At 41.8% G+C, this 9221-nt stretch overlaps 1 protein-coding gene across 4 annotated transcripts; it reads left to right on the top strand.

The window, feature by feature from the left end:
• The first annotated feature begins 25 nt into the window (after positions 1-25).
• LOC306853907 (SPRY domain-containing SOCS box protein 3-like) lies at positions 26-9156 on the top strand. Of its 4 annotated transcripts, none has more exons than XR_013782784.1 (6): positions 40-227; positions 515-681; positions 965-1096; positions 1700-1832; positions 8317-8507; positions 8600-9148. XR_013782784.1 is itself a non-coding variant. In XM_079391597.1 (5 exons), the coding sequence occupies exons 2-5, from the start codon at positions 522-524 to the stop codon at positions 8828-8830; spliced, it is 723 nt and encodes a 240-aa protein (XP_079247723.1). In that variant the 5' UTR covers positions 26-227; positions 515-521; the 3' UTR covers positions 8831-9156. The 4 variants fall into 4 exon arrangements, 2 of the variants coding, with proteins under 2 accessions (XP_079247723.1, XP_079247724.1); XR_013782785.1 differs by having other exon boundaries at positions 515-690; positions 8600-9139; XM_079391597.1 differs by lacking the exon at positions 1700-1832 and having other exon boundaries at positions 26-227; positions 515-690; positions 8600-9156.
• The last annotated feature ends 65 nt before the right edge of the window (positions 9157-9221 follow it).

Raw genomic sequence — 9221 nt, 5'->3', positions numbered from 1 at the left:
CTACCAAGCAAATGAGCACAAACACACGTCTACTTCCATATTTAGAAAAATCCAATGTTTGACAGCAGTTGTGAAATGTTTTTCTATCGTTCAGCTGTCCGAACACCCATAGGCAAACTTGACTGTGTACCCTTTATTCCTTTTTAAAAGCGGATTTCAAGTGCCTAAAAGAAAGTTTTAGTTTCTTCTTCATTATAATTCGGATTACATAATTTAGTGTACACTTGGTAAGTCACGTATGTTTTGTCTTTAGTAGATGATGTGTAACGTTACGTCGTGCTCACTCGTCGGTGTGGTCTCCACGCTTTGAAATATCAAGAAATAGCTAACGTTATATATCTCAGCATAGTACACTCGTTGTCTGTATGTAATAACTTATGTATATTAACTTAGAAATATTCGAATGATAGCAAACTATTTTTGCTTTTGGTAATGGGGATATTGGGTAGCTAAAAGTATTTTTATTTTTTTAACTCTACAGTCATTGATATGTATGATATGCTGTGTGTCGTAGAGAGCAAATGTTGCGCTCTTTCAGAGGTCACACCTGGGAGAGTTGGGAATGGGATCCAGACAGTAAATCTCCTGATGCTAATCTGTCTCTGTGCCGACAAGCCGTATATTTTCATGTCAGTCCTCTGCTGGACAGTCAAGGAACTGCTGGGGTCAGAGGCACCAAAGGTGAGACTAGTGAGTGTCCACAAGTCAGCTAGTTTTATTATTATTAAAGTACAATGTTACATTTCTGATACTGTTTTAGGAGTATGGACGTTCAGTGATAAGTAGTTGAACATTAAGTGCTAGTTTCCTTTGCATCAAGCCTGGTTCAAGTTCATTTTTAACTAGCAAGTGTAATGTTATTAAGGCTTTTATTATGCTCTAGTAGAGGATAACTATCATGTATTGTGGCAGAATTTTCTGATAATAATAGATTACCACAAAATAACACCTATTTCTGTGCAAGGTTTCACTCATGGTGAGCACTACTGGGAGATTGAGTTCCTTGAGCCTCTATATGGAAGCTCTGTGATGGTGGGGGTCGGTACCCAAAATGCACTTCTACACACAGGGGATCAAAAGTTTGTTAACCTCATAGGTGAGTCATGTTCTTTTTAGGAATCAAGCCCAAACCAAATCAGCCCAGCCCAGCCCAGCTCCACTCAGCACAGACATAAACTCCCTCAGGTTGATGATACTTGACAGCCTAAAAACGAATGACATCATCTAATTATCAAACATGAATTATGTCCCATCACCGTTGCATAGATAAACAAGGGAGGAAAAGAACAGAACAAGCAGAAGCACACAATATCTTTAACGTAAGATGGCGCCACAGATGGCAGCTACAGTGCTTTGCTCTTCAGTGTTTGTACTGTATTTTGTTTCTCAAACACGATCAGTTTTACCAGGGATAACCTGCTGAACATTCGGCAGAACACACCTCATAATCTTTTACCGGATTTTGATTATTCAGGCGTTTTGCTGGACATTGTAGTTGGTGGAGCCATAGCTCTGGTCAAACGCTTCAGGAGGTGCAGACGGGGGGAAGCGAGCCGGCGCGCTTGTGAAGCTTCTACAGCGCGGATGCCTAGCATCCATCTGGCGAATCTCCGCTCTCTACCCAACAAAACAGATGAACTCCTTCTGCTCTCCCGGACAAACAAGGATTTTTCAAACTCTGCTGCTCTGTGTTTCACAGAAACCTGGCTGAATGACGCCATACCGGACAGCATGCTACATCTGCCTAACTTCCAGCTGAACAGAGCAGATCGCGACACGGAATCAACGGGGAAATCATGCGGTGGCAGGACGTGCTTTTACATCAATGAGAGGTGGTGTACAGATGTAACTGTGTTAAAGAAGAAATGCTGTTCTGATCTAGATATGCTCTTCATTAACTGCAAGCCGTTCTACTCGCCGCGAGAGATTTGTTCGTTCATTCTCGTGAGTGTCTACATTCCACCGCGAGAGCTTTACAAAAACTCTCTGATCACAGACACAGAACAACAACACCTGGACTCTGTTTTAAAGGGATCCCTGGGAATTAAGACTTGTATGGCTTAATATAACGTAAATGATGTCTCAGACTTGTAACCCAAAGGTCGTGGGTCCAGCAGGGATTAGGTGGGGGGAGTGAATAACCAACACTCTCTCCACCCTCAATACCACGACTGAGGTGAGACCCTTGAGCAAGGTACCGAACCCCCAACTGCTCCCTGGGCGTCGCAGCATTGGCTGCCCACTGCTCCGGGTGTGTGTTCACTTCTCACTGCTGTGTGTGTGCACTTGGATGGGTTAAATGCAGAGCACAAATTCCGAGTATGGGTCACCATACTTGGCCACATGTCACGTCCTTTCCTTTCCTTTACTGAAATATGTAGTAGAAAACCCATTAAAGATTTATATTATTTTTTAAAAATCACATCATTTTATACATATTTTGGACTATGGGGGGCGCCATTATTCTGATGACGTAAAATGGTTGCACTCGGTGAGCTAGCCATACCTGTTGCTATTTTTACCACAACACAACTCGGAAAATAAAATACTGATATGAGGACCACAGCTACTGAAAGAGCTTACAGGTGGCGATGGATATAAGCATATGCTTAAATCAAATGCTGTACCATGGATTTCTCCCCACAAGGAGACTAAACGCCCAGATATCGAGGGAAATTCGCGCTGAGAAACTCCTCTAGAGGCTGCGCATCATGATTAGCGTCGGCATGTTTACATCCTAATGGATGGCAACTAGCGTTTCTTGTCTCAGCCGTTTGTAAGCTCTTTCAGTAGCTGTGGTGTACAAAAAGACTCAAAGGCATCAGGGCTAAAGTGGAGAAAGAAAAGAAGCGGGTCTTGAGGAAGTTTTATTCGTCCACAGGCATCTTCCCATGCTTTTCTCCTCTTATCGCTAGGAAAGCAGTTAAGTCTTACATTGCTTCTCTTGTTGCCCTTCGACTGATTACAACCAAAAGCCACACAATGTGGTATCGTATCAGTATTTTGTTTTCTGAGTTGTGTTGCGGTGAAAAGCCAAAGACTATAGAAATAAGCGCCAGTAGCTCACCGAGTGCAACCATTTAATGTCATCGATGCAGAATGTACTGAACATGCGGGGCATGGCCTTAATGGAGATAATGAAAATATCTGAAGACTGTTATGAAAATGAATGTTAAAAATAAAAATATCCCAGCAGGCACCAGACGTCTATATAACGTCAAGTAGGACAGACATTGCATTTTGCTTGAAAATGAAAATCGGGGTGACGTCAATTTGACGTTGACTTAACGTTGGATTTTGGTTACACAACCAAGCTGACGTCGGTATCGGACATCAATATAACATTGACATCAGAGTTGAATTTACATTGAATTTTGGTCACCCGACGTCACAACCAAAATTTAACCAAATATCACCGTCTTATGACGTTGTGTGCCTGCTGGGATGACATGAACACATGATTAGATGTTAGATTAAGATTCAGCAATGTTATTAAAAAAAGAAGCATCTAACAAAGAATAGCTGCCTGAGGTGAAGCTGACTTTATGCCAATAAACTGAAACCCGTTCTATGACACTTCCTACGATATTAATCAGATAACTTAGATACATAACATAAACGTAACATTACAACTTGTATCTGCACAAAATATGCCAGTGAACTTTGTTACGCACTATAGTCAGAGAGAGAGAGAGAGCTCCCGCCGTGATGCGCTGAAACACGGGCAAGGACATAATTCACTATAGAGTTCACATTCTATAGTTCTCATTATAATGCTTATGTCATTAATGTTTATGGGAGATTCCCATATACTTTATTAGGAATAAAGTGATTCCTAAAACCGCCTGCGTGTTTTTGAAGATACAGGTCCTTCTCAAAAAATTAGCATATTGTGATAAAGTTCATTATTTTCTGTAATGTACTGATAAACATTAGACTTTCATATATTTTAGATTCATTACAACACAACTGAAGTAGTTCAAGCCTTTTATTGTTTTAATATTGATGATTTTGGCATACAGCTCATGAAAACCCAAAATTCCTATCTCAAAAAATTATCATATTTCATCCGACCAATAAAAGAAAAGTGTTTTTAATACAAAAAAAAGTCAACCTTCAAATAATTATGTTCAGTTATGCACTCAATACTTGGTCGGGAATCCTTTTGCAGAAATGACTGTTTCAATGCGGCGTGGCATGGAGGCAATCAGCCTGTGGCACTGCTGAGGTGTTATGGAGGCCCAGGATGCTTCGATAGCGGCCTTAAGCTCATCCAGAGTGTTGGGTCTTGCGTCTCTCAACTTTCTCTTCACAATATCCCACAGATTCTCTATGGGGTTCAGGTCAGGAGAGTTGGCAGGCCAATTGAGCACAGTAATACCATGGTCAGTAAACCATTTACCAGTGGTTTTGGCACTGTGAGCAGGTGCCAGGTCGTGCTGAAAAATGAAATCTTCATCTCCATAAAGCTTTTCAGCAGATGGAAGCATGAAGTGCTCCAAAATCTCCTGATAGCTAGCTGCACTGACCCTGCCCTTGATAAAACACAGTGGACCAACACCAGCATCACTGACTGTGGGTACTTGACACTGGACTTCAGGCATTTTGGCATTTCCCTCTCCCCAGTCTTCCTCCAGACTCTGGCACCTTGATTTCCGAATGACATGCAAAATTTGCTTTCATCCGAAAAAAGTACTTTGGACCACTGAGCAACAGTCCAGTGCTGCTTCTCTGTAGCCCAGGTCAGGCGCTTCTGCCGCTGTTTCTGGTTCAAAAGTGGCTTGACCTGGGGAATGCGGCACGTGTAGCCCATTTCCTGCACACGCCTGTACACGGTGGCTCTGGATGTTTCTACTCCAGACTCAGTCCACTGCTTCCGCAGGTCCCCCAAGGTCTGGAATCGGTCCTTCTCCACAATCTTCCTCAGGGTCCGGTCACCTCTTCTCGTTGTGCTGCGTTTTCTGCCACACTTTTTCCTTCCCACAGACTTCCCACTGAGGTGCCTTGATACAGCACTCTGGGAACAGCCTATTCGTTCAGAAATTTCTTTCTGTGTCTTACCCTCTTGCTTGAGGGTGTCAATGATGGCCTTCTGGACAGCAGTCAGGTCGGCAGTCTTACCCATGATTGCGGTTTTGAGTTATGAACCAGGCTGGGAGTTTTTAAAAGCTTCAGGAATCTTTTGCAGGTGTTTAGAGTTAATTAGTTGATTCAGATGATTAGGTTAATAGCTCGTTTAGAGAACCTTTTCATGATATGCTAATTTTTTGAGATAGGAATTTTGGGTTTTCATGAGCTGTATGCCAAAATCATCAATATTAAAACAATACAAGGCTTGAACTACTTCAGTTGTGTTGTAATGAATCTACAATATATGAAAGTCTAATGTTTATCAGTACATTACAGAAAATAATGAACTTTATCACAATATGCTAATTTTTTGAGAAGGACCTGTATACGAAGTATGAAAACAATTTTAATTGAAGTATGCCTACTGACGAATATGACGAGAAAAATCACTGCTGCATTATTATAGGATCAGTATTTTTGAAAAAGAAACATCTAAAAGCAATATCAACGTCTCAAATTCAATCATACTCAGTCAATATCGGGCATTGCATTTGAGCATGAAACTAAACACTGGTAATATGCAGCGCATTCAGCATGTAATAAATGTTAATATCCCAACGCATCCTATATTAGATTAATCAGATATGTAGCCAACCCAGGCATCACTACGTGATTCAAAGCCAAGCTTCTCTCTCTTCTCACGTCTATACTGTACTTTGAACCGCATGCTGTTGCAAGTTAAACAGCCGCCCAAAGTGCTGTTTTAGCACTTTTTTTTTCTTACGATCATTGTTTTCATGATCGATCATCGCTGTCACGACTGAGTACCCGATCACTGATCCCTAGACGTTGTGTCACCAGCCAGCCTAAAAACCTGTGCTGACCAGCTGGCCCCCATCTTCACACAGATCTTCAACAGATCACTGGAGCTGTGCGAAGTCCACTCATGCTTCAAACGCTCCACCATCATCCCCCTCCCAAAGAAACCCCAAATTACTGGACTTAATGACTACAAACCTGTGGCCCTAACGTCTGTAGCCATGAAATCATTTGTAAGACTGGTTTTGGCTTATCTGAAGGACATCACTGGACCCCCTGCAGTTTGCCTACAGAGCAAACAGGTCTGTGGATGATGCAGTCAACATGGGACAACACTTCATCCTGCAGCATCTGGACAGATCCGGGACTTATGTGAGGATCCTGTTTGTAGACTTCAGCACCGCTTTTAACACCATCATCCCAGACACCCTGCAGAATAAACTGACACAGCTCTCCGTCCCCACCTCCGTCTGCCAGTGGATCACAAGCTTCCTGACAGACAGGCAGCAGCTAGTGAGGCTTGGAAAATTCTCATCCAGCACCCGCACCATCAGCACTGGAGCTCCTCAGGACTGCGTTCTCTCCCCACTGCTCTTCTCCCTCTACACCAACGACTGCACCTCTAAAGACCCCTCTGTCAAGCTCCTGAAGTTTGCAGACGACACCACACTGATCGGCCTCATCCAGGACGGTGACGAGTCTGCTTACAGACAGGAGGTTAAGGAGCTGGCTGTCTGGTGCACTCTTAACAACCTGGAGCTCAACACGCTCAAAACTGTGGCGATGATCGTGGACTTCAGGAGAAACCCCCCTGCTCTCCCCCCACTCACCATCATGAACAGCACTGTGACTGCAGTGGAGTCATTCAGATTCCTGGGCACCACAATTTCTCAGGACCTGAAGTGGGACAATCACATTGACTCTATTGTGAAAAAGGCCCAGCAGAGGTTGTACTTTCTTCGCCAGCGGAGGAAGTTCCACCTGCCACAGGAGCTGCTGAATCAATTCTACTCCGCCATCATTGAATCCATCCTCTGCACTTCAATAACTGTCTGGTTCAGCTCAGCTACCAAGTCTGATCTCAGAAGACTACAGAAGGTAGTCCGGACTGCTGAGTGAAAGGGCTGGCAAAATCACTCTGGACCCCTCACATCCAGCACACTCCCTCTTTGAATTGTCAACGCTGGTCGATGCTACAGAGCTCTGAGCACCAGAACGACCAGACACAGGAACAGTTTCTTCCCTCAAGCAATCCATCTCATGAACACTTGACATTAAATGTGGAACACACAACACTATTATACATTATTTATTCACCACTAGGGATGCACGATATTATCGGACTGATATCGGAATCAGCCGACAATGGCTGTAAATGTAAATATCGGCATCTGCCTTATATGAAAAATTATGCCGATATGTCTTGCCGAAAACAGGAATGAGTTAACTCACATATGCTCAGGGTGTACTAGTGATTAGATCATGTCAGCAGTGTGGCTCATTCTTCAAGCAAAGTTTTGTCTGAATGACGATTAGATTCACTAATTTAGATCGCTGCACTTAATCTGTAAAAGCACATAAAAGGTCATTGCACACTGAGTCTGAAATGTTCGCGTTCGTTTTTCCGTTTTTTCATATTCCCCAGCCTTTCCTATCAAAATGCATGCTGCAGATGCGAAAACACAGAAAATCGAACCTGATCCGATTTTGTTTTTGACGGACGAAAGTTTCGGAGGTAGTGTGCAAACGTGATTGACACAACGTGAGGTCGTATTTATTTTTTAACGTGCAAAAATTTCAGATTCAGTGTGCAGTGACCTTAACACTGCATCTTTCTGGGGGAGAAAATGCAGCGATTGATATAGTTTATTTATAGTTATTTTCAAAGCTTCAATGTACTGTCAAAAAACCTTCATTATCTTTTATTTAATTCTAGTAAATAAGTTCTTGTTAAAAACTAACCAAAATTGAAAAATATTTTAAGTTAAACATATATATAAGTTCTGCACAGGAGAGACTTGGTGTTGTTTCCAAACAAAAGGAAATATATTGGTATCGGGCAAAATTAGATGAAACATATCGGATATTGGCAAGAATCCAATATCATGCATCCCTATTCACCACACATACTTATTCATTTCAAATTTGCACATATCAGTCCTGTACACACATAATTGTCTATTTATATATTGTGTTTTTTCTATTTTGTACATTGCCTATTTTTATATTTGTATATTATTCTTTATTATCGGTGTCCTGTCCTGTTGCTGTCTTTCTGTTGCACTGTGGAGCTTCTGTCACTACAACAAATTCCTTGTTTGTGTAAACATACCTGGCAATAAAGCTCATTCTGACTCTGATGTTTTTCTTTGAATCATAGAAACTGTTTTTATTATTGTTCTAATAGTCCTAAATCTTTCTTCTAAGGCATCGACAGTGAGAGTTGGGGTCTATCATACAAAGGCTTCATCTGGCATAATGGGAGAAGTAGAAAATACACAGAGCCTTTTTATGAAATAAATACAGTCATCGGGGTTTTGCTGGACTTGAGTGCTGGAACACTGACGTTCTTCCGAAATGGAGTGAACCTTGGGGTGGCCTTCACTGGCCTGGAGCAGGTAAATATCACTGCATTGAGTGTGTCGAAGTATTGGACATAAGTTAAATGTGGGAATTTAAAATGCTCCTGGAACTTTTGTGTTCCCTGCAGGTCAGCAAAGCTCTGTATCCTCTGGTGAGCTCTACGGCCCCTGAAACTGAGCTTCAGCTGGGTGTGAGAAGCCAGAGAATCTCCTCCCTTCAGGAACAGTGCATACACATCATCACAAAGTCCCTCTCACATTATAGACACGCACACAAATTACCATTACCCACACCTCTGCTCTGTCAAATACACACATGCGCATTTATAAGCGGGGCACGACCTGCTTCTGAGTTTTAGAACACTCCAACTTCAAAATAACACAATTCTGTCCAGTGCAACAGATCCATTTTATATGAAGCCTACCTCAAAAATTCATATTTTTATTACTTAAATTGAACAAAAACAGTATGTGTGACCTTTAACTATGTAATCACGTTGCCATTTGTATTCTTATGTAATTTCTGCACTTTCTAGATGATGTTGTTGGCAATGATTATGTTCCAAGATAAGATATAACTACCTGTATTTTTAATAATTTTTTTATACTCACGGGGTAGTTATTTTTGGGACTAATATGTAAAAGCTAATTAAATATATCTTCCTGCTAATATAAGGAAACTGGGTTAAAAGTGTTTTTATTTGCTCACCACAACCAGGGGATGTTCTAAAGCTTATAAAACAAACCCAC

Source organism: Barbus barbus (assembly GCF_936440315.1).
Source record: "Barbus barbus genome assembly, chromosome: 1".
Taxonomy (NCBI): Eukaryota; Metazoa; Chordata; class Actinopteri; order Cypriniformes; family Cyprinidae; genus Barbus; species Barbus barbus.
This window is presented reverse-complemented; position numbering and strand designations above follow the sequence as displayed.

What these genes read in the sequence shown, in the direction of transcription:
- LOC306853907 (XM_079391597.1), top strand. Translation starts at nt 522, where the DNA reads ATGTTGCGCTCTTTCAGAGGTCACACCTGGGAGAGTTGGGAATGGGAT. An exon ending in AGGCACCAAAGGTGAGACTA is followed by an intron (nt 691 to 964) that starts GTGAGTGTCCAC and finishes TTTCTGTGCAAG; the next exon opens with GTTTCACTCATGGTGAGCAC. An exon ending in AAAGTTTGTTAACCTCATAG is followed by an intron (nt 1,097 to 8,316) that starts GTGAGTCATGTT and finishes CTTTCTTCTAAG; the next exon opens with GCATCGACAGTGAGAGTTGG.